This window comes from Plecotus auritus (assembly GCF_963455305.1).
Source record: "Plecotus auritus genome assembly, chromosome: 9".
Taxonomy (NCBI): domain Eukaryota; kingdom Metazoa; phylum Chordata; class Mammalia; order Chiroptera; family Vespertilionidae; genus Plecotus; species Plecotus auritus.
Genome location: NC_137783.1, coordinates 75,033,531 through 75,059,825, shown reverse-complemented (window position 1 = coordinate 75,059,825; position 26,295 = coordinate 75,033,531). Strand labels below are relative to the sequence as shown.

General features: G+C 38.4%; 2 protein-coding genes across 5 annotated transcripts in view; one reads left to right on the top strand and one right to left on the bottom strand.

The window, feature by feature from the left end:
* LOC308234293 (testis-expressed protein 12) overlaps positions 1-26,295 on the bottom strand; it is a 104,356-nt gene that overhangs the window by 6,267 nt on the left and 71,794 nt on the right. Inside the window, exon 1 of one of the 4 annotated variants that reach the window (XM_080641815.1) lies at positions 115-267. The exons of 2 other annotated variants lie outside the window; for them this stretch is intronic. The gene's annotated coding sequence lies outside the window, so the exon portion shown is untranslated. Of the gene's footprint in view, positions 1-114; positions 268-26,295 lie in introns of those variants that run through there. One more of the 4 variants, XM_080641814.1, reaches the window with a different exon arrangement.
* On the top strand, positions 2,616-24,204 carry IL18 (interleukin 18). The gene is given in 6 exon segments (XM_080641819.1): positions 2,616-2,753; positions 12,024-12,110; positions 17,643-17,777; positions 19,016-19,149; positions 23,830-24,039; positions 24,042-24,204. Coding segments are annotated over 5 exon segments (588 nt in total). The 5' UTR covers positions 2,616-2,753; positions 12,024-12,031; the 3' UTR covers positions 24,072-24,204.

Genomic DNA, 26,295 nt, shown 5'->3' with positions numbered 1-26,295 from the left:
CTTCCCGCCCGCTCTCCTCCCTACTGGCGAGGCCGCCCCTGGAGAGCCCCCGAGTGGCCTGCACCCTCTCCACTGCCCTCCCACAAGAACAGGCCGCCATCCCTCCAGACCCACCCAAACCAGTCCGCGGGGCGCGCAGGACCTCTCCTCGCCAGCTGCTCTCCCGCCAGCAGCAGCCAGACCGCGGGAACCAGAACCCGGTACGCAAGTGCGCAGACTCCGAGGGCAGCGGGAGCTGGTCTTCCCGGCAGTCAGCGCGTGCCAATCACGTGACCGGCAGCCGCAGCCCCTGGAGCCCGGCGGACAGCGCGCTCAGTCACCGAAAGCGGCTTTTTTCCGCTTCTCTCCCACTCATCCCTTCGACATGGAATCTCAAAAAAACAAAAATCTCTCCCCTTTTTCCAGTGTGGGGAAGAAGAGACAAATCTGAGACTGTTCTCCCCCTAAAGAACATGGAAGAATTGTCAGAGCAAGGCCAGATTGTGTCCCAGCCACCTAAATCGCAGTAAAGGAACACAAAATAGTACTCCCACCACCACTTTTACATCCTATTCTAGATGGTCAGGGTGATGGAAGGGTTTATACCTGAGTTCCCCTGGCTGCAAGCAAGACTTCTTGATCAGAGCCTTCATTCCTTAACCTCTTTTTCTTTGGTGCAACCGAACTTTTGAGAATCACGTAATTTTCAAAAATCACTTTATTGGTGTGTAAACGAGTTTAGTTCACTTAATTGACAGCTTTCAAAAAATATTTTGTAACATGCATGGCCCACATACTTGAAGCTTAGTCTATTGGGTGCTTTGATGTGGCGACTTTGCCCTGCAATTTCAAAGATAGACATTCTAAACTTATGCCCAGTTAGCTGATGTGGAAGAAAAAAAAGGATATCAGCTCATAAAACAAAGGTCAATGACACCCTTCCCCCCCACCCCATATATTCCAGGTACCTGTCAAAATTTATGACCCATGCCTTAACCTAGACTGGAATAGGTAGGACTTACAGGAGAAATTGTCAGATCCCATGTCTTCAAAAAGAAGAGCTCTATGTTTATCACAGAACTCTGCGGTATTGGCAGCCCCTCACCTTAACTTCCTCTTCCCCTCTATCAAGTACCTCCTCTTCTTTATCCAGGCAAGAAGCTCCATGGTTAGCCATGGCTACACATTTTGGATTGTGACCCTTCTTTTTCCTGAATAAATACTTTTCTCTGAGGGAATACTGACCCGACTTTTGTTAATAATTGACACACCTTGGCAAATTATATTTAACACATAAATAATGTTTTCCCCCTTTGGCTTATTTAAATGTTAGTTGTCCTACAGACTTTTAAGTATTATGTGTATATGTTTATTTATTGGCTGTTTGTGGAAAAGCCAGTTGTTTTAAATAAGTTCCTAGAAAATCTTGTCTCCATTGCATAAGCTAAATGAGTACAAATAAGTGAGAGGGTGTGGAGGGTTATTGTTGTCTAGTGCTTTAAAATATTCAAAGGGCTATCATCATCTGATTTAATCTTCACAAACAACCCTATGAAGTAGGCAGAACATTTGGGTTACTCTATAAAATATTTTTTAAAAATGTGTGTCCCAAAACTAAGAAATGGGTTGTTATGCATTTTACATTTTTATAGTTGGAGAAAAGTAATTGGCAATAAGCCATTTAAAATTAACTTGTTTGGTCCTCTGCTACTGATCACTGTTTAACTCCACTTCATGCTTTCATGTTGATTGGCCTGATTGGACATTACAATTGGAGGATGAAAACTCATTATCTCAATTTCAATCATATGTGCATTCTTATCATACACTCCTCTCTTTTTTTATCATACACTTCTTAAATGTACACTTTTTCTTCTGATAACCACCACGCCAAGTACCTCCAACCATCCTGCCATAGACTTATTTCATAAACACTACTGTGGGCATGATGTTTTTATGATCTTATAAAATTAAAACACTTTTGTTGAAAAACAAACAAACAAAAAATAAAACTAGCTGCCAATGTAAGCATTTTTTTTTTTCCTAGCTCTAGAACCCCTCTGTTTCCTTATAGTCTCTGTACTGGCAAAAAAGCAAAAACCAAAAGTCACTTTGCTAATTACCTTGCTAGCAAGGTAGTATGATTTAGCATATGTTCAAGAAAAAAAATTGTATAAAAAGCTTTGTCTCTACTAATTATTTACAAGACTGTGATATTTACATTCTACTTCTCAAAAGTTACATTTTAGGTGCTATAATTACATTATGTGAATTATTCTAATAGGGCTAATTATTCAGCACTGTTTAAGAAAGTTTTGTGCTGAAGTACAAAAAGAAAGTCTCAAACAGATTAATGTGAAAAAAAATGGTTCCAATTGGCAGATGCTTTTTTTAAAGTTGCTTGGATACACTTCTGAAAGAGGTACAAACTTTGGGCAGTCAGAACTCCAACTTTTACAGAAGAAATTATTTCATTAAAATAATGATTGTACATTAAAGAAATACCCACATTCTCTGACAATTTATTTCCAGTTCTAGTGCCCTAAGAAAGAGCCCACAGTTAAAGGCGGGTCCAAGACGTGCTAAGTCTCCTCCCTCCAATTTTCTTCCTCGTTCCTCCCTCTTCCTCTGACGGCTGGCTCGAAGGAGCAGCTACGAGTGTGGTTTCAATGCTTTCTGCTGAAGGGGCTGTCACTTTCTACACAGCCTCCTGAAAAGAAAGGGACCTGAAACCGTCCAGACCACTTTTTCTTCTAGGAAACGATTGAGCACAGGTAAGCAATATCATTCCTCTTTATTTGGAAACCCAAGCATAGCAATTAGAGGTAAATAAGCTAGAAAAGCAATTGAGAGAAATTTAAGTTTTCTGACATCGTTTTGATGGGCAGTCAGTAACAACATAAGGAATATAGCAAAGCCAGAGTAGAAACTTTTTCTCTTTTAGCAAACAATGGAGAGTACCACTTTAGAGCAAATATTCTCAAACTTTTTGGTCTCCTGATTTCTTTACATATCTATAAATTATTAAGGACCCTGAAGTATTTTTCTTTCTCTAGGTCAGTGGTCAGCAAACTCATTAGTCAACAGAGCGGCAAGCCGCATGTGGCTCGCGAGCCGCAGTTTGCCGACCACTGCTCTAGGTCATTTACTGTATTACTGTCATTTACTGTATTTGAAATTAAAACTGAGAAATTTTAAAGATAGTGACCTATTAATTTACTTTAAAATAACAAAAAGCCATCACGTTAGCATAAATAACATTTTAAATTATAGATCCCTAAAAAATCTACTATAAAGAGTGACATTGTTTTTTATTTTTACAAATCTCTTTAATGTCTGGCTTAATCGAAGACAACTGCATTCTCATCTGCTGCTGGTGCAATCTCTGTAATATCACACAGAATGTAGCTTCTGGTAAACTCCATTGTATACTCCTGAGAGAATGGGAATGAAAAAGGCAAATTACATATTAGAATTACTATGATAACTCTGACCTCATGAACCACCTGAGAGCTGCTGCTTTAGAATAACAAAATAGATAAGCTTTTCTTTAAAGGGAGTCTCAAGTCCAAATCATTTATTTTAAAAGCAAACACAAAATTTGCCAAAGGTTGATCATCTTGATGGAAGCTACCCCAGCACCTTTAGGCTGTGCTACAGTTCGACAATATACAATTCCCCAGAAGAGGTTTATTTCACAATAACAAAGGGGCTGAATAAATATCTGTTTCGAAGTATGTATAACAAAAATTAAGACACCCTTAAAAATCCTCTTTTCTTTTTGCCTATATGCAGCTATTTCGAGTTCTATTAAATCTTCCTTTAAAATATCTTTTAAATCTTATTTGTTCATATTATCCCTATATGAATATTATTAATTCTTACTTGAATTTCTACATGAATTCTTATAGTAGTTTCATAACCTGTCTCTAATCTCTTTCAGAATGCACTGTCAGCTCAGTAACCTGCTTTCCTATTGCCTGTGAAATTAAATTCAAATGCTCTACATGATTTAACCCCACCCTACCCTGTGTTCACTGCAGGGCAGCCGGATTGTCCTGCTAGCATAAAAAGTGTGGCCTCATTCAGTCCAGCGCCCACCCCCCCCCCACCACCACCACCACCACATAAATTATCACATAAATGCTCTTCCATCTGTTAAACTTTTCAGTATCCTTTAAGATTAAATTCCATTTTCCTTTTCACACAAGGCCATTCCAACTACATCAGTTCCATTTTGGCTTTTGTTTTTTTTGTTTGTTTGTTTGTTTTTAAAATATATTTTATTGATTTTTTACAGAGAAGAAGGGATAGGGCGAGAAAGTTAGAAACATTGATGAGAGAGAAACATCAATCAGCTGCCTCCTGCACACCTCCTACTGGGGCTGTGCCCGCAACCAAGGTACATGCCCTTGACCGGAATCGAACCTGGGACCTTTGAGTCTGCAGGCTGATGCTCTATCCACTGAGCCAAACCGGTCAGGGCCATTTTGGCTTTTGGCTTTTAGTCTGTAGTTAGCAGTTAATTATGTATCTCTTATCATTAATTCTTTATGTAAATCTTTACCTAGGTCTACTCCCACACACACATACAGATATTAATAAGATGGCAAAATTTTCAAGGACAAAATGATTTACAGAACTGAAAAGTTGGGTTTTGAATCTTGTTGCTGGCTAGATGACTACATGCCTGATTTCAGGGAATTTGTTAGGTAATATGCTCCTCATTTTATCCCATACTATTCCACAACATTGGAACATTTTTACTTTTAATCTAATAGTATGTTTTTAAACTCCTACTAGCTTAACAGTGCTGGCTACATAATAAATATTCAGTCAATACGTGTTGTTTTATAATTATGTGGAAGTGGTTATTAGGGCATTTGCCACAAATGGTTTTTTTCTTGAGACTTATGTAGAATTGAGAATTACAAAATACTGGAGCTGGAAAAGACCTTAGAGATTGACCATTCAACTCCCTGTTTATCCAAATGAGAAAACTGAGACCCTCCTAATTAAATGACTGGCCCCAGACAAGTTTGGAACGCATGTGGCCTAATTTCCATCATAATTTTCTACCATTCACTAGAACCTAGCTAGTTTCCAAGGCTTGCATAACTAAAACTGTTTTTGTTTCAAAGAACCAATTGTCACTGCATATGACTGAGAAAATCTTTCTAAGATGGTTTAAACTCTTTTTTAATAAAAGTCAATAATCTGAGTATCTTAGATGAAATATTTTTAAACATTTTTATCCAATGGAAACTATAATTTTTATAGATTAAGAAAGCAAAGGAGCACAGATGAGAAAGGAAAAGGAACGTTGGGGGAAGTGGAAGGGGACACTATGCTTGTAATCATAGATGTTAAAGATCTAACAAAAAGAGAGGCAAGAGAATAAAGAATTCAAAATAAACTCACCTGAAGTCAGGAGAAACTAACTACTAGGGAACAAAAGAAGAAGAAGAACATTAGAGAAAGTATTCTATTTTTTAAAATCTGCTTTTAGACTTCCCCCATTTTCTTTTTCTCATTGGCTTTAAGATGGAGTGAAAGTTTTAAGACAGAAAAAATTTCTAGCCCTGGCCAGTGTGGCCAAGTTGGTTGTGCGTCATCCCATGCACTGAACGTTGCCCATTCTATTCCAGGTCAGGGCACATGCCGGGGTTGCGCCCAGCCAGGGGCCTGCAGGAGACAGCCAGTCCATGTGATCTCACATCATGTTTCCCTCTCTCTCTCCCTCTTCTTTCCTCTCTCTAAAAATCAGTAAAGAAAAAAAATCGTAAAAAATAAAAATTCTACCAACCCTTTATCCATTGTTGTCATGGTGACAAGTTTTATCAAAGCAAACATTTATTTACTGCATGTAAGTTCTTTTCTGGTGTTGAAGATTTTTTAAAAAAGAATAACTTGTTATCTTAAAGAAATTTAGGCTAAAGCTGGGCAGAACTATTTGTCATCAAAATAATCTTAATTCAGTGTACGAGCTATTTCAGATGCCTGAAGGGGGGAGGATTGGGGAAGGTGAGTACTGAGAAGAGAATGATTAGCTAGGGGTTTGAGCTGGGACTTAAAGGAAGAAGGGCTTGACAGGAAAAAAAAAAAAAAAAAGGCAGGAATAACTCAGGCAACAGTATGTAGTGGGGGAGAGTCTGGAAGCAAGACAACCAAGAAGAGTAGTATTAAAATAGAAAGTTCAAGAAGTGTTGAGGGCTTGACATAAAACAGTGCCGGTGTGGCCTGGCTGGTGTGGCTCAGTGGTTGATCGTCAACCTATGAACCAAGAGGTCATGGTTTGATTTCTGGGCAGGTCACAGGCCCAGGTTGCAGGCTCGATCCCCAGTGTGGGGCGTGCAGGAGGCAGCCAATCAATGATTCTCTCTTATCATTGATATTTTTATCTCTCTCCCTCTCCCTTCCTCTGTGAAATCAATAAAAATATATTTTAAAAATTAAATAAATAAAACAAAACAGTGTGGATGAAGATGGAGGGGTGATACCAAATTATAAATCCATTTATGAGTTATAATCTACAGTATTTATGAGACACAGAAAAGATTAGATGGCTTAATGGTTAAGCATAGTAGACCCAGGAACCAAGAGGTCATAAATTCAATTCCCAGTCAGAGCACATGCAGGTTTGATCCCCAGTAGGGGGAGTGCAGGAAACATCGATGTTGATGTTTCTCTTTTATCAATGTTTCTATCTCTCTCCCTCTCCCTTTCTCTCTCTCTAAAAAAAGTCAATAAAAACGTGTTTTTTTTTTTTCAAAAAAGGTTAGGCAAAGGAGTCAAGAAGGACTTCCAGGTTTCAGTGTTGAACAGATCATTTGGATATGTTTGGGAAAGTAATTCATTAGTATATCTTACAGTTGGAACAATGGATCTGGAGCCAGAAATTGAAATTTGCAAGTTATATATCTCCCAACAGCTACCACCCTCTCTCTTCACTTTATAGCCAAACTTCCTAAAAGAATAGTTTGTATTCACTGTCTGCACTTTTTTCCCATCCCATTCTGTCCTAGATTTTTGTCAACCTGCCTTTTGTACCTTCACTTTCCCCAAACTGTTCTTATACCAAAACTTCCTAATTGTCAAATTCAATGAACAAGTTTAAATTTGTATCTAAATTGTGGGCTTTGCAGTATCTGATTTCAAGCAGCTCCTCCCGGAAGCTCCTTTCTTCCTGGACTCCTATGACACTTCTCTCTTAGATTTGCAAAACTGAACGAATTATTTTCCACTCAAGCCTCTCTTTTATTCTTTTTCTTAGTTAATGAGGTAACACTCAACAAATTGCACAAGTCAGAAACTTTAAAGTCATTCTCAGTTCCTCCTTCTTCCATTCAACCCACAAGTGATCAGCTAAAAAAATCCTGCTGTTAACCTCTCTTGAGTCCATCCTCTTCCTTTCATTCCCACAGGTACCACCTTCGTTTATACAGGCTCATCAACTCTTACTCAACTGTTAAAATTGCCTCTAAGGTTGTTTTCTGGCTTTTGTCCAGTCTTACCCATCAAATTCATTCTCTACACTGCTGCCAGATTATTGACTTTTTAAAACATAAATCTGAACACATCTTTCTCCTACTTGAAGTAAGGCAGTATTTTTTTTCAGAAAAAAAAATTGCAAATTCTTTAGCTTAGTTAAACAGGTCTTTATAATCTGACTCTCCTTTACAAGCTTTAGTCAAACCAAACTCATTGCAAGTTGCATTTTATGTAACTTGAATTAGGCAGAATCAAACGAATGTAATATAAAAATAATAGTCTCACGCTGGTCAGTGTTGCTTAGTTATTTGAACATTGTCCCATGCACGACTGGTCAAGAGGTAGCCAGTTCAATTCCCAGTTAGAGCACATGCCAGGTTTTGGGCTTGATCCCCAGTAGGGGGTGTTGTAGCTCAGTTGTTTGAGCCTTGTCCCAAGGTCAAGAGGTCAAGAGGTCTCCAGTTCAAGTCCAGTTCAAATCCAATCAGGGCATGTGTCCAGGTTTCCAGCTCAATCCCCAGTAAGGGGTGTTCAGGAAGCAGCCTATCCATGTCTCCCTCATCAGTGTTTCTCTATATATATTCCTCTCCCTTTCTCTCTCTCTCTCTCTCTCTCAGCTAAATAAAAACGTGTTTTAAAAAAATAATAATAGTATCACCCTGGCCAATGTAGCTCAGTAGTTGGAGCGTTGGCCTGCACACCAAAGGGTCTCAGGTTCAATTCCCTGTCAAGAGAACGTACCTGGGTTGCAGGTTTGAGCCCCAGCCTGGTCAGGACATGTGCAGGAGGCAGCCAATCAATGTATTTCTCTCACATTGATGTTTCTTTCTCTCTCTCTCTCTCTCTCTCTCTCTCTCTCTTCCTTCTCTCTGAAATCAATAAAAATATATTAAATAATTAATTAATTAAATACATACATACATGCATACATACTTGGGATTATAAAGGAAACTCATTATATTAAAATGGTGTCGAAATTTTAAAACAAATTTTAATATAGTACATATGTGCTTCTTTATTAACACATATTAACACATTAAGTAACAAGATCTGATGGTGGGACTAATAACTTCCATATATTTCAAAGTAGTAATAAGTTTAAACCATATATTTCAAGATCTCTGCAACAATTACAACACAATAGGAAATCTGTATTTCTGTCAGTGACAGTTCTACTAATAATGCTATGATTTGTCTCCTATAACATAATGGAAGGAACTTCTAAATTTTAGAAATTGGTGAAAATAAATACAGTGTGGTGCAAAGGTAGGTTTACAGTTGTGAATATATGAAACATAGTTTATTCTTGTATTATTATTTATTAATTATTGTATTATTTTCCAAACAATGGTAAAACTAGTTTTTTTCCCATCCAAGTTCACAGATTTCCCAGATTTAGAACTCCTGTTCCACAGACAAAGATCTGAAAGTATACACACCATATTGAAGTTGGGTGGAGTAGGCTGGGGCAGGAGAGAAAAACAAAAAGAAGAATTTTTGACATTTTCATATCCTATATTATTTGATTTTTTTACAGAAAGATTGCATTTATGTATTACTTGTATAAAAAGCATAATATCCAGATTCCAGATTAAAAAAAAACTGCTGCTGCTCAAGGAGGAAGAGGGCCCTCAGATGCCAGAGCCTTCAGCCTCCTCCCCCTCTGCCTCACTTCCAGGTGGAACGCCATTTTCTCATTACCTCACCTTTAGCACTTAGATAAACCCACTGTCCCTCACGCACAGGAACCTACTGGTTGTAAGACAGATAGAACCAATCAGGGGTCCTCAAACATTTTAAACAGGGGGTCAGTTCACTGTCCCTCAGACGGTTGGAGGGCCGGACTATAGTTTAAAAAAAAAACTATGAACAAATTCCTATGCGCACTGTGGGGCCGGGGCGAATCGGCTGCTAAGCAGGACAGGCAGCAGCACCCGGCGGGCTGGATAAATGTCCTCAGCGGGCCGCATGTGGCCCATGAGCCGTAGTTTGAGGACCCCTGAGTGTAGTTAAAGGACATGATTAGGTGTTTTTCTGGCATCTTACATTTATATTGATAATATAATTCAGTTTCATAGAGGGACACTTATCCACCCTTTGTAACATTGTTTAATGAGAAAATGCTTTCTAGATTCCAAATATCTGATGGTTTGCAAAGAATGCGTGAATACGTGTATGCATAAGCGGAAGACTCCCGGCATCTTTTAAATGTCCAGAGTGTGGAGAAACCAAGATGGCAGCATAGGTAAGCACCTAAACTGCTGCCTCGCACAACAATTTCAAAACTACAACTAAAAGACAGAACGGACACCATCCAGAACCACAAGAAAGCTGGCTGAGTGGAAATTCTACAACTAGAAGGAAAGAGAAAAGCTCACAGAGAATTGGAGGTACTGCAAAGGGTCTTTGTGCATACAGAGAGGAAGGACGGCTGAAAGCCTGGCTGACTTTCTCTGGCGGGAGGAGGAAGGAAGCCCCCGACTGCACTGAACCCCAGTTCCGACTGCACTGAACCCCAGTTCCAGGTGAAACCCCGTGGACCCAGGCTCATACAGGGGGAGTCTGGACTGTCAGGTAGAGAGAAAGGCACCCAGAGACTCCGAGACCCAGGGGAGACCTGGGGGAGCCCCGGTGGGCAGGGGTCTGGAGGTGCACACGCCAGTGTGCACAAAGACTGCAGAGGTTGCCACGGGCTTTCCCTAGCAGAAGGGAGTCAGAAGCTCCTGACTGCACTGAGCCCCAGTTCTGACTGCACTGAACCCCAGTTCCAGGCGAGCCCCTGGGGACCCGCGCTCCTGTGGGGGGAATCTGGACTCTCAGGCGGAGACTCGGGAGCCAGGGAAGGCAGAGGTCTGGAGGCACGCGCCTGCAAAGGCAAGGCTGACAGGAAGCCAAGACTGTCTGCTCCACCCTGAGACTCCACCCCATCCAAGCTGAGCACAGAGGCTTTTGCAACTTGGCAAGTCTAATCCTATAAGGCTGTCTCCAGCACCAAGCTTCTCCTAGCGTAGACACAGCTGATTCTCACAGCCAACTGGCCTGGAGGTCAATTCCTCCCAGTGATACCAACAACAATCAAGACTTAACTACAACAAGGCTGTACATACAGTCCACAAAGGGGTGCACCAAGAGTATCCACCTCAGGTTAACTGGGGAGGCTGACCCACTGGGCCATATGGGAAACCTAGCACACAAAGCTACTCTACCAACTCAGGGAAGCAATGAAAATGCGGCAACAAAGAAACAGATCACAAACGAAAGAAATGGAGGAAAACAAACGACTGGATGTAGAATTCAAAACCACAGTTATAAGGCTTTTCAAGAATATCCTAGAAAAGGCCGATAAATATAATGAGACCCTCGAAGATATGAAAAAGGACCAACTAGAAATTAAACATACACTGAATGAAATAAAAAATATTATACAGAGACCCAACAACAGACTAGAGGAACACAAGAATCAAGTCAAAGAATTGAAATACAAAGGAGCAAAAAACACTCAACCAAAAAAGCAAAAAGAAAAAAAAAAATCCAAAAAGTTGAAGATAGTGTAAGAAGCCTCTGGGACAACTTCAAGTGTACCAACATCAGAATTATGGGGGTGCCAGAAGAAGACAGAGAGCAAGATACTGAAAACCTATTTGAAGAAATGACTGAAAACTTGCCCCACCTGGTGAAAGAAATAGACTTACAAGTCCAGGAAGCACACAGAACCCCAAACAAAAGGAATCCAAAGAGGACCACACCAAGACACATCATAATTAAAATGCCAAGGGCAAAAGACAAAGAGAGAATATTAAAAGCAGCAAGAGAAAAACAGTTAATTACCTACAAGGTACGATTGTCAGCTGATTTCTCAACAGAAACTATGCAGGCCAGACGGGAGTGGCAAGAAATATTCAAAGTGATGAATAGCAAGAACCTACAACCAAGATTACTCTACCCAGCAAAGCTATCATTTAGAATTGAAGGGAAGATAAAGAGCTTCACAGATAAGGAAAAGCTAAAGGAGTTCATCACCACCAAACCAGTATTATATGAAATGCTGAAAGGTATTCTTAAAGAAGAGGACGAAGAAAAAAGTAAAGAGAAAAATTATGAACAACAAATACATATCTATCAACAAGTGAACCTAAAAATCAAGTGAATTAAAAACCTGAGGAACAGAATAATCTGGTGAATATAATAGAATCAGGGGCATAGAAAGGGAGTGGACTGATAATTCTCAGGGGGAAAGGGGTATGGGGGGGTTCAGAAAGAGACTGGACAAAAATCATACACCTATGGATGAGGGCAGTGGGGGGGAGGTAAGGGCAGAAGGTGGGGTGGGAACCGGGTGGAGGAGAGCTATGGGGAGGGTAGGAGGAGAAACAATTGTGATAACCTGAATAAAGATTTATTTTTTTAAAAATGTCCATAGTGTGGTCAGCATACTGGGTGATACACTGACCCCTGAGCTTGGAGGTAGTACAAAGCAGTAAGGAGTAAAAGATCCCTTTTGTGAAAAAGGAACAATCACTACCTTTTAACAGACGGCTCTTTGCTTTCATTAGGAATAAAGATGGCTGCTGAAACAGAAGAAAACAATTTCATCAATTTTGTGCAAATGCAATTTACTGACAACACACTTTATTTTGTAGGTAAGTCTAAAGCAATAGGCCAAATACAAGTTTCAGATCAATGTATTCAACTAGAAAAGGCATTGTGAGATGAACTATTAAATGACTCCTTACTGTCATCAAATTCAATTGTGATGCTAATGATATACTTCTCTGAAAAAAGGAAAATTGGGATTCTGGAAGTTAACCATAATATATCTATAGTCCCAGCATCTTGTCCACCACATGACCTGGCACTTCAGTTAGCAGTAGCCCATTTACAAGTTGAAAGCTAGTGCACATCATGATAATTCCACAAAATTGGGTACATTCAGGGAACACAATTTCCCTAAGCAAACTGGCAAAGTATATAAGAGATACCTTAAATCTGTGAGTGAGCTGTACCATATAATGTAGATATATCTGGCAAATAAAAACAGATTCTTATTATTAGTCTTCATGGGCCATTTGGCTTCATTTGAAAGCTTCATAGAAAGTCCTGAGGCAACCTTCCACTGAACCAACAAATTTAAGAGTAAAATCTGTCACTTTATAAAATTTCTTTTTTGTTACAAATTTATATTTATAAGCCCTGGATTTAGGTTTTATATCTAACTTACCAGAGAACACACTAAGTCTATCTAATGAGCTTTGTTTTATGGTTCCTTGTGGATGATTATATAATACTAGAGGCCTGGTGAACTGATTCATGCACTGGTGGGGTCCCTTGGCCTATCCTATGGGGATCAGGCCAAAACTGGCTCTCTGACATCCCCTGAGGGGTCCCAGATTGTAAGAGGGCACAGACCAGATGGAGAAACTCCACTGGCATGAATCCGTGTACAAGGCATCTAGTATGCATATAAGATCTTTGGTTAATCTCTTCCTGCCCTCCCCCCTACCCACTTTCCTCTGAGATTCATCAGTCTGTTCCATGTTTCCATGCCTGTGGTTTCTGCTCCTGTGTTGAGCATCTGCCCCCTGTTGGTCAGTGTGCGTCATAGCTACTGGTTGAACAGTTGCTTAGGCTTTTATATATATAGATTTCTGATAGGGCCAACAACAACAGTAAGATAGAAGTTAAATAATGGGGAGTGGCAGAAAGAGTAACAAAAGGTAGGGTGAGAGGATATTCTAAGTTGAAATATAGAATTTAACATTTCTTTCTCTTTTTTCCCCTTTAGGTGAAAATTATGGTAAAGTATAAATTTATTTCTCTTTCTTTGCTAAAGTAAAAATAGCTACTTAAGCATCCCACAGACACATCCATATCACCATTCTTAGCTGAGAGAAACTAGTACCAATCTATCTGAGAAGCTAATCTTCCCTCAAAGCAATGTGGACCCAGTAGTACAGAGTTGAAATAAAGCTGTCCATAAAGGATACAAAAGAGAACCTCTAACAAAATTGCTTATTTACACTTTAGGCAATTCTCCAACTCTTAGGATCTACAAAACAGACTTTGCCTGCTACACAGATTGGGAGATTAGCAGGAAGTCATGGATTCTCTAGATGACATGGGAAAAGGAGACTTAAAGCCTGAAAATTGTAGTCTAAAATCAAGAACATCTTTCTTCTTCAACCCTCTCTCTCAGAAATGCTTTGGGAAGAAGCCTAGGAGGCTCCCAGGGAAAAAATTATTTTCAAAGTAGAGGAGATGGGGAAGGTGGGAGCAAGCAAGAACTATAAGGTGGAGTCATTAAGTCTTTGCAAGAAGTGGATGTACCCAGCCCTTGTCTTTCTGGCATTCAGAGAGGATCATCCCCATATCTGGCCTGTGATCCTCTAACAGATGTACAGATTGTTAAAGATCATTAGTTTCTCATAGTTTTCCTTAAAAATAGCACTTTCCACATTTTTAAGGTGATCATTACTGGACTATAAATGAAAAAAAGTAACTTAAAAATACTATTCCTTCATGGGTTTTTTTGTTTTCTAGCTTCACTGAGATATAATGACATGTAACTCCTTGTGTTTTTTAAAGATTGCCCTACTCTCCATTTATTAATTCAATATATATGGGCGTAAAAGTAGGTTTACAATTGTTTGTATGGAAAACAATACAATTATTAATAAATAATAATACAAAAATAAACTGTTTCGAGTACTCTCAATTGTAAATCTGTTTTTGCCACCCTGTATTGGCATCTGTATCTCAGACACTATTAGGCACTAGGATACAGTGGTAAGCAAATCACAGTTCCGATAGGGAGAAGCAGGCACTTAAGGAAGGCAATTAGAACGTGGTATGTTAAAGCACAGGATGCTATGGGAACATATAGAAAGGGCATCTATTTCAGTCCAGTATATTTTGGGAGGACACTTTGAAGGAGGGAAATTTTTGAAGAGGAATAGAAGTTAGCAAAGAGAAAGTATTCTGAGCATAGAGAAGACCACATGAAAGGCCAAGATATGAAAGAAAGCATAGCATGTATAAGGAATCAAGAGTACTTCAGAATGGGAGTAGGAGAATGATGAGAGAATGATAAATAGGATGTAGATCAAGAAGGTTCTCTTATTTCAAGGTATGGAATTTGGGCCTTATCTTTGGGTACTGGGGATTTATTAAGCAACATATGCATGATCTAAAATGAAGATTGGTCTGCTGCGACAAAGAGATCCAAAAATATAGTGACAGAATAAGATAGGAAATATTTCTCTCAAAAACAAGTCCAAGTAGGCAGTTCAAGATTATTATAATTGGATGCAGCCTGATGTTATTGGGGTCTTAAGATTTTTCTGTCTTGTTATTCCATTATACCCTAAGTTGTTTAATTCATTCACATACTTGAAAATCATCACCACACTTCCCAGGTCCATATCTCAGCTAGCAAGAAAGGGTTCAAAATAAGAGGAAGATGGCCTATTCCTTTTAAAGGTTCTAGATGGAAGTCATACACATTAATTCTACTCATATTCCATTGACTTTATTCTGGGTGGTCATGTTCCTCATTAAAATTCAGAGATAATTTTAACTAAAATTAAAAAGTCCTTCTGTCTTCAGTATAAAGAGCTAGAGGCCCGGTGCACGAATTCGTGCACGGGTGGTATCCGGCCGGCCTGCCCGGATTGGGGACCATCAGGCCAGGCGGGTCGGGGTGAGGGGCCGTGGGTGGTTGGCCAGCCCCGCCCTGGATCGGAGTGTTGGGGGCCAATCAGGGGCCGGGCCAGCGGGGGGTGGGAGGCTGATTGGGGCCCAGATCAGGCTGTCGCAATGCACATCATAGCCACCAATCATTCCGGTTGTTGTGGTCATTCCACTGTTCCAGTCGCTGGGCTTTTATATATGTAGATTGGTGTGGAGACAAAAAAGGGGGGAGTGACAATTAAGAAGCTATTGTCCTTGTAAGAAATGATGGGGACATGAATTAGGCAGGATAACAGGGTGCCAATGAAAAGCAATGAATGGATTTTATAAACACTTGGAAGAAGCCAAGTATTTTGAAGTTGGACTAGGAAGGGGACAGAGAGAAAGATGGTGCCTATATTTTCTCACTTAGTCAATTTGTACTATTTGTGAAATAGAAAGCACAAGGGAAAGAGCAGGGTAAAGTGGTATGCAGAGCAAAGAGGAAGATAGATGATTAATTTAGTTTTGTATCTCATCTGTGGGACATCCTAGTGGAAATGTTCAGTAGATTCTTGGACATAATGGTTCTGGGCTCAGGATGAAAATTTGGGCTGGAGATACAGCTATAGGAGGCTTATGTGTAGAAATGACAGCTGAAACTATAGGAATAAAAAGACAAATCAGAGGAAATGTGTGGAGTGAGAAAGTAAAAGCCAAGGACTAAATCAGGGGAATACCTATGTTTGAGGATGCAGTAGAAAGAGAAGCTAATAAATAAAAGAGTAACCAAAGAGGACAGGGGGGAAAAAAGAAAACAAGAGAATGCCACAGAATCCCAGGAGAGATTTTCAAGATGGAGGTAATAGTCACTATGTTGAATTTTACAGCCTTGAAAACCAAGGGTAGGAAGGCATTTATTGCATTTAGCAACAGGGAGTTTGGTGATCTCGCTGAAAGAAGTTTGGTGGAGAAATGGAGGCAGAGAGAGATTGCAATGAGTAGAAGAGTGAATGGAAAGTAAGGCAATGACATAGTTCTTACCAGAAGCTCCACTATTAAAAGAAGAAACAAGGCTAGCTACCGAATAGGATATGATTGATGGAGAAGTTTTAAATCTCAAAATGAAAAGAGTTTTCTGTTTTTCTGATTATAAAAATAATGTGTTTATTATAATTCATGCAATTAAAAAAGAAAAACATGAAAAAGACCTAGAAATAATAATCAATATCATTTTATGTATTATTTCTGTACCTCTTCAAATATATGTGAGTAAAAGTAGGTTTACAGTTGTGAGCATGTGCAACATATCTTATTCTTGTATTATTGTGTATTCTTATATTATTTGTATTACTGTAAACCTATTTTTGCCCACCTGTGTGTGAGTGTGTGTGTGTGTGTGTGTGTGTAATACTATACCTAAGTTTCTTTTTCTAGTTTAATACACATGGACATCCTTCCATTTCAAAGAATAATTACAGTTATATTAAATTCATGACATTCCATAGTAAGGAAATATCAAAATTTATTTGCTCAGGCCCCAATTGATGGGCATTTAAATTGTTTCCAGTGCTCTCATAAGCATTATAGCAGAGAAATATTTACACATTTTTCTGATTGTTTCTTTAGGAAAAAAAATCAAGGAAATAGAATTGCTGGGTTGATAGAGAAGAGGGGATGACTGGTAAATCAAGGTTTCAGGAGAATATACATTAGAGCACAGGTAGAGTTAGTCTTAGATTCCAGAAGGGGCGCCTTTTCTACATTTTCCTTGGGACAAGAGGGATAAGGAAATGACTGGTGGTGCCACAGTTAAATTTGTAAGTGGAGTAGCAGGAAATCATTTATTGAAAGTGAAAGCAGAGATGATGATGTAGAGATCCTGAGGAGGGTAAGGAAGATATGAAATGATAGCTATGGGTTATGAAAGAGGGTGCTGAAATGTTTAAAAAAAAAAAAAGTACTGACAATTCATATATGCTTGCAATGGCACCAGTTTGTGCATTTGTATAATTACCAGTGACACTCAGCAGCCAGGTTTGGAGTTTTGTAGTAGAAAGACAAATGAACAAACGAGTTCGGGATTGGAAAGGCTGGCAAAGGGTAGACAAAATGATTAACCTTAAGGTCCAGACTGCATAGAAAATGAAAGGAAGACAGGAAGGTTGGAGAGGGAGGAAACTCCTATTTTAAAAGCAGGAGGACTCAGTGAAGCAGAGGATAAGTATAAAACAACTAGGATAGGAGATTGTGATTAGAAAGCAGAATGTTTGAATTTAACATTTCAGAGGTAGAGTAGTTCTTGGGTGATATAAGAAGCAAGAGTTGTCTTTGGAAGTAGATTAAAAAACATTGTGCAACTTTATCTTAGCTGCTTCTGTAACAGAAGATTGTGATCAATAGCTATTGAAAACTGAAATATATAGTATGCCTATATATTTCATATATATATATTTTTAAATTTTGAAAAAAAACTTATTTTTAATGCGATTTAATGTCTATTCTAGAAAACTTGGAATCAGACTACTTTGGCAAGCTTGAACCTAGATTGTCAATCATACGAAATCTGAACAACCAAGTTCTCTTTGTTTACCAGGGAAGCCAAGCCATGTTTGAAGATATGACTGATTCTGAGTGTGAAGGTATTTTTAAACTATATTTACAAACATAGAAATGACAAGCTACTTCTTATTCCATTTTACTGCCTACATTTTTCTATTATAAACCTAGTCCTTAAATGAAAAGATATAGCAGTAGTAATAATTTCACTTACAAGAAACTTTATAGAGTATCCAAATACTGTAGTTGAGATGAAAAATTGATATAATAAAGATATTGCCAGGGTTGGGAGGAGGATGAAGTGGGTAAATGGGATCAAATACGTGGTGATGGAAAACTAGGTTTCAGGTGGTGTGACACAGTAGAGTATACAGATATTGTATTCTAAAATTGTACAACTGAAATTTATATAATGTTATTAACCAATGTTATCCCAATAAATTTAATTTAAAAAATTTTAAGATATATCTAGGGGTCATGTTACTCTGGGCCTACATTTGGATCACGAATTCCTTCATTGTTAATTGCATGAACTGGATAAGATTTCTATAGAGTTGGATCCTTCATACCTGCTGAAATTGCTGATAGCATTTTCAAAACTCAAAATTAAAAATAAATATCAAGCAATTCAAATAGTCTGTCTCCCATCAGAAATTTAGAGTGCTTAGAAAATGAATAAGTTTATTGTACTTTCCAAGGTATAAATTCCAAATATCAGAGTTTAGGCAGAGTTGAAAGAGTGAATGTGCACCCTTGAAAAATCCTGAATTTTTACCTTAACAAGTAGATTTTTAATATTGTATTTAGCATTTGAAAGTTAAACACAGCCCTACTGGTGTGGCTCAGTGGTTGAGGGTCGACCTGTGAACCAGGAAGTCTTGCTTCGATTCTGGTCATGGCATATGCTCGGGTTGTGGGTTTGACCTTCGCGGGGGGGGGGGGGGGGGGGGGGCGGGGGGGGCGGGGGGCGTGCAGGAAGCAGCTGAAATGAATGCAGGAAGCAGCTGAAATGAATCCCTTCATCATTGATGTTTCTATCTCTCTCTCCCTTCTTCTCTGAAATCATAAAAATACATTTTTTGAAAAATTTAAGACAATCTTTTAGAATTCAGAATATCTCTTAAACACTCAAAATGTTACTGCTTTTGTGATACATATTTGAATGTGTTTTAAAGAATGTCTGAGCAACTGCATATAGTCTCCACTGAATCACAGTGTGTGGGATGGGTAATGGGTCTATTAAGGATTATCCTTTAGCTAATTTCTATAAATATTGATTTGCAAAAATTCTTCTAACTAGTGTTCTCATTTGTTATTTCAGAGAATGCATCCCAGACTAAAATTGTAATATGTATATATAAAGATAGCTGCTCTAGAGGTATGGCAGTAACCCTCTCTGTGAACTGTAAAGAAAAGTTTACTCTCTCCTGTATGAACAAAAGTATTTCCTTTAAGGTAAGACTGAACCTAAATTATATATATATATATATATATATATATATATATATATATATATATATGGAAGATTAGGAAACCTAAGTATTCTCAGTCCAACTTTTTATCTAGACCAAGAATGGCAAGAAGCAGAGAACTATTAAAATAGTTCAACTCTTTAACCCATCATGCTTTTTCTAAGTCTGCCATAGGGAGGAAGGGGTACAACACTTGTTTCATAGCCTGGGTCTTCTGAATAAACCATCTAAAGGTAAATAATAATATAGAAGACATATAGGAATTATTACATTTATTTGGAGATTGCATGACTTTCCAAAATGTCTTGCTAAATGGAATGAAGCTAATTATCCTTCTGTAAGCCCTCTATGTACTTTGTGAATTATGATGATAATATTTTAATCCTAATTGTTTTTTATTTTAAATTCTTTATTGTTGAAAGTATTACATATGTCTCCTTTTTCCTCCATTGACCTCTATCCAGCTGCTCCCCCCACACCCGCCCCCAGCACATGTCCCTGCCCCCCTACTGTCTGTATCCATCGGTTATGCTTATATGCATGCATATAAATCCTTTGGTTTATCTCTTACCCCCCTCTCCCACCCTCCCCTGCCTTCCCTCTGAGGCTCAACAGTCTGTTTGACGCTTCTATGTCTCTGGATCTATTTTAGTTCATCAGTTTATGCTGTTCATTATATTCCACAAATGAGTGAGATCATATGATATTTATCTTTCTCCCACTGGCTTATTTTGCTTAGCATAATGCTCTCCAGGTCCATCCATGCTGCTGCAACTGGTAAGAAGTCTTTCTTTTTTATAGCAGCATAGTATTCCATTGTGTAGATGTACCACCGTTTTTAATCCACTCATCTGCTGATGGGCATTTAGGCTGTTTCCAAATCTTTGCTGTTATAAATTGTGCTGCTATGAACATAGGGGTGTATATAATCTTTCTGATCAGTGTTCCTGATTTCTTGGGATATATTCCTAGAAGTGGGATCACTGGGTCAAATTGGAGTTCCATTTTTAATTTTTTGAGAAAACTCCATACTGTTCTCCACAGTGGCTGCACCAGTCTGCATTCCCACCAGCAGTGCACAAGGGTTCCTTTTTCTCCACATCCTCGCCAGCACTTGTCATTTGTTAATTTGTTGGTGATAGCCATTCTGATAGGTGTGAGAAACCTAATTGTTTTATTCCTGCATCCTACAGCTTTCAGTTGATATATGTTATTTTTAATGTACAGCTAAGTTGATAAAATTAACAAGATTTGCTGTGAAAGCAATGGTATAATGTATCTCAAAGCAAAGTATAAATTATTTCTGGCCACTGCTTTTTTTCTCTATTCTCCATTTTCTTTCTCTTGAAGAGTTTCTGATTGGGGATTTGCCAGTAAAATACTTGAGCAATGGAACTGAAGTTAGAATATGACCTAGTGGACATGTTGAGAGGCAACTTGGAAGGAAGGACCTTTTGGGTGGCAATTTAGAGTTCCCATTCTCAGGCCTGACAAGCAGGAAGCTTAGTTATCATAACGGTTTTAGAGGCCTGGGGTAGACAGGGAGGGTGGAGAGGATTAAGCATGTTGTTATTTAGCAATAAAATCAGAAGAGAGATGGCCAAGATCAAGTTATGTGTGATAAAGAAAAACTAATTCAGCTTCAGAAGCAGATTCAGAAACTGGGATAAGCCTGAACTTTAATCGGATTATTACTGCAAGAGATAGGGGAGTGTTGTAAAGGATGGAAATAATGCTTGGCAGAGAAGAGAAGAGAGAGAGGAGAGGAGAGGAGAGGAGAGGAGAGGAGAGGAGAGGAGAGGAGAGGAGAGGAGAGGAGAGGAGAGGAGAGGAGAGGAGAGGAGAGGAGAGGAGAGGAGAGGAGAGGAGAGGAGAGGAGAGGAGAGGAGAGGAGAGGAGAGGAGAGGAGAGGAGAGGAGAGGAGAGGAGAGGAGAGGAGAGAAGAGAAGAGAAGAGAAGAGAAGAGAAGAGAAGAGAAGAGAAGAGAAGAGAAGAGAAGAGAAGAGAAGAGAGAGAAGGGGGAGGGGAAGGGAAAGGGGAAGGGGAGGGGGAAGGGGAAGGGGAAAGGAAGGGGAGGGAAGGGGAGGGGAGGGGAGGATGCTTCGTATACAGTAGGAATTGGAGCAAATCAGATTTAGGGGAGCCTGAAGCTTATACAATTTGGGCAGGCCTTTTAAAGAAAGAGAATATAAAATTACCAAAAGCATCAAGTTTTATTTAGAATAAGAAAAGAAGGGGCCTTAGAAGAGATCTGTGCAAGTGGGGGCCTCTGACATTTAAGCTTCATTAGCTTCATAGCAAATCTGCTTCTGAAGGAACTCAGTAAATATTAGTTAGAGGGAGGGAGGGAGGGTGAGAGGAAGGAAGAAGGAAGAGGGAAGGAAGGAAGGAAGGAAGGAAGGAAGGAAGGAAGGAAGGAAGGAAGGAAGGAAGGAAGGAAGGAAGGAAGGGGACTAGTTTTAGCTCATGCTCTTTAACCCTTTACCCCCACTACTAAGGATCTTAGCAGTGATTATAAATATAGACTATGTTCTACTAGATAATAAGACACAACTTGCTGCCATTATGTGCTCATCTTTCTGTGTTGTTTACTAGCTATAAAGTCCTAGTGCTTATGGATACCTGCTGCCTTTGGGTAAGAACCTTCATGACACCAAGAGGGATTTGTTCAAGAAGTTACTATTAGTGCCTGTATCTTGTATAGACATTCAGGCGTAGTCAGGATTCTCTCAAATGTGCTAATGCACCTGTGAAAAGGGCAAACACACACACACACCAAAAAAAAAAACAGACCTTAGGTCCGGCTTAACTTTCTGTGGGTTCAAATTCAACCCCTCCTGATGTAAACAATCCCATAGGTCCTTGGAGCATTCAAGTTTCATTATGTAGCGCTGTTTCCATATCCACTTACTGTGCACCTTCCCTATGATGGCTATGAATAATCAACACCAAAACCAAGGACAGCTACTGCCCCACGATTTCCTTGCCCCTGTTCTGAAATGTCACATTGAACTATGATTAGAGATCGCTGTTCTACCTATTCATACCCGCACTTTCAACCACAACTTTCCATGCCAGGTTTGAACTAACAGGTTCATCTCCTTCTAATATTTCTAGAGCTTTTGAAGTTTTGGTTAAGGATTATTTCTCACTTATACATTAGAGTAGCTTAGTCCCAAATTCAATCCCCAGTTTTAAGATCTCTTCCTAAATTCTGGGATAACTGTAGTCAGCTACAGAAATACATGTCAGTGGGAGAACTGGTCTATACTGTGATCAATTTAGGACCCCCTCTTATTGATAAAGGACAAAGTTAAGACTTATGACTATAAATTCCATAATTGGTTGAAAAGTTGGGAGGTACCCAAACTTCTTTCGGGCATCTTAGGAAGATGTTGGAAAGTTATTTTGAATCTGAAGCTTTCTCTGTCTTTTCTTAGTTAGGATCATGAGAATTTTTGCTGCCATGGGGTTAAAATTAAGTTCAAATATCTACAGTTCCAGGATTAACATGGAAAGAACCTTGGGTGGTCCTCAGAATTTCTAGTTCATCTTGAGAAGTAGGTATGGTCAACAAACCAAACCTAGCTGGTTTTGCTCAGTGGATAGAGCATTGGCCTGCAAACTGAAGGATCCCAGGTTTGATTCTAGTCAAGGTCAAGGGCACATGCCTGGGTTTCGGGCTCAATCCCCAGTAGGGGTGTGCAGGAAGCAGCCAATCAATGATTCTCTCTCATCATTGATGTTTCTATCTCTCCCTCTCTCTTCCTCTCTAAAATCAATAAAGATATATTTGAAAAATTATAAGTCAATAAAATAAACCAATAAAAAATATTTTTAACAAAAAGAAAAGTAGGTATGGTGTAATTTTTTTAAAAGTATAGGCAGTCTGTCAGTTAGGTGACTGGCAGGATTATAGTTTCAAATGATCTAGCCATTCTTGAGAAAACCCTGTTCTGTGTCTGAAATATATAGGAATCAGAATTTGGCCTTCCAGGGCAGAACCCAGACAATAGACTACTTTCAGAATAGAAATTCAGGACTACTATGGAATTGGAATACTTGGTAGGAAAAAGTCAAAGGCTGCTGATTAAGCCAATATGGTAAGGCTAAACAGGAATCAAGGACTCAGCCCTAGAACAACTGCAGTGGGTCTCTTAACAGCAAGTTTCAGTTCTAGCCCCCACTAAGGGAGGGAAGAAGCGGAGATGCCTGCCACTTCTGCCTCTCTCACAGTTGGCTCACAAACTAGAGCTAGGCTAGGCTATGGTTGGAGGTCATCAATGTCTTTAGCTCTGAATGGTTGGAAATGACAGAAAATGACATTAGCCCCAAAAAGGTTGTAGCCTTTGCTAGAATTTGACTCCAGCTTGAGCAATGGGAGAAAGAGAAGAAAGCTATATGATTAATAAATTGGGAAAAACTAGAGAGCTAGACCTGAATGTGCATTCCATGGTAGGAACAGCCAAAGTAGACAAGGAGAATAGGAGATTAGGAATTCAGAGGAAAAGGAGGTCAGTATTCCTGTATGCTGAGATATGTTTTTAAACTTAACTTGTAAAAATAAAAATTTCTTTAGTTCTGTGCAATAATATACTTCAAAATAAACTGCACATATTCTGATTGTTCATGCCCTAAAAAAATTAATATTTTTTCTCTATAGAAAATGAGTCCTCCTGATGATATCAATGATGAAGAAAATGACATCATATTCTTTATGAGAAGTGTTCCAGGACATAACAATAAGATGCAATTTGAGTCTTCATTGTATAAAGGATATTTTCTAGCTTGTAAAAAGGAGAATGAACTTTTTAAACTCATTTTGAAAGAAAGGGACATACATGGGGATGAATCTGTAATGTTCACTGTTGACTACTGCAAGAACTAGATATTAAAATTTCATAGTTTGAACCTTCTAAGTTTTTGTCTTTCAGAAAAGTTAAGATTGAGTCTATAATTGTAATGATGAAATAAAATGAATATGATCTCAAAAGATACCACTAAGAAATGAATAGTAAGCTTTCACAAAATTGAATTGACCCCCTTTTATGCAGATGAATAAAGCATTTGTATAATGTAAAAAGATGCATAGTTTGAAAACATATTCTACAGTGTTGACATTGGAACATAGATTATACTCAATAAAAGTGTTTTAAATCATTTGGGTTATGATGAGAGATACTGACATTTGAATTTTCTAATTGTTAAGAATATCATTAAAACCATCAAAATTTTATAAAGAGACCACTTCAGCTGACTAATTTCTCATTTCCTCTGAAGTCAGAATACTTTTAAAAGTTAGATTGATCCTGCAACATAGAAAAAGGATTATACACACTGAGCAAGTGGAATTCAACCCAGGAATGCAAATGCTTTAATATTCCTAAATCAATTAATATAATATATCATATTAATAAAGGGTAAAACCACACAATTATCTCAATGGGTACAGGAAAGCATTTGACAAAAGCCAATTCATAATAAAAATTGTCAACAAACTTGAAAGAGAAGAGAACTTTCTCAATGTGATAAAGGGCATCTGTGAAAACCCTACAACTAACATCATACTTAATGGTGAAAAAATAATGCAAGAATGTCAGCTTTTCTACTCAGTGTACTGGAGGTCCCAGTCAATGCAATCACAAGAAAAAGAAAAGGCATCTAGATTAGAAAGGAAGAAGTAAAATTGTCTTTATTTGAAGACAACATGATTCTGTATGTAGAAGATCAGAATACACATGTGTGCATGCAGACAAACCCCTATTAAAATTAAACAAGGTCAGCAGGGCTGCAGAATACAAGATTAATATATGGAGATAAATTGTATTTCTATATATGAGAATGAACAACCTGAAAATATAAGACAATTCCATTCACAATAGTGCTAAAAAGATATATAAATATAAAAGTAAATTTAGCAAAAGAAGTGCAAGATTTGTACAATAAAGTTTTTAAAACATTTCTGAGGGAAATTAAATATGATCTAAATAAATGAAGAGACACCATGTTCACTGATTGGAAGACTCAATATTGTTAAGATGACAGTTCTCCCCAAATTGATCTATAGATTCAACTCAATCTCCATCAAAATTCCAGCAGGATTTTTTGCAGAAATAATTGACAAGCTGTACCTAAAATGCACATGGAAATCAAAAAGACAGAATAGCCAAAAATTTTTTAAAGAACAAAGTTGGTAAACTTTTATTTTCTAATCTTAAAACTTAATATAAGTTATCAGAACTGTTGGTACTCACATAAGAGTAAACATAGATCAATGGGACAGATTTGAAAGTTTAGTAATAAGTCCTTATATTTATGGCCAATTGATTTTTTATAAAGACAGCTTGATGGAAAGGAGAGTTTTTAACAAATGGTCCTGGGTCAACTGGATATCCATATTCCAAAAGAATGAACGTAGACCCTTATCTCACACTATACAAAAATTAATTTAAAATGGACCAGTGACAATAATGTAAGCTAAAGCTATAAAACTTTAGAATAAGACAGGAGAAATTGTTAAGACCTTGGATTAGGCAAAGATTTTTCAGACCCAACCAGGAAGTATGATCTATAAAAGAAAAAAATTGATAAATTGGACTTAATAAAAATTCAAAAATTGGGAGTGCAGCTGGGTTAAGTGTACAGAGTACCTCTCTATACTATCTTTGCAACGTCCTGTGGATCTTTAATTATTTCAAAATTAAAAGTTTCTTAGAAACAACTTTGCACTCAAAAGGAATCATTAAGAAACTGAAAAGACAAACCACAGACTGGAGGAAATATTTATAAATCACACATATGGAAAAAAAATGTATACAGGATATACAAAGAATTCTCACAACTCAATAAGAAGATGATCCAATTTTTTGGTTATTGTTGTTAATTCTCACCTGAGGATATCCTTCCATTGATTTTTAGACAGAGTGGAAGGGAGGGGGAGAGATAGAGAGAGAAACATTGATGTAAGAGAGACACATCGGTTGGTTGTCTCCCACACATGCCCTGACCAGGGTCAGGGATTAAATCTACAACTGAGGTACTTGCCCTTGACTGGAATCAAACTCAGGAACCTTCAGTCCACAAGCCGATGCTCTATCCACTGAGCCAAACCAGTCAAGGCAAGAAGATC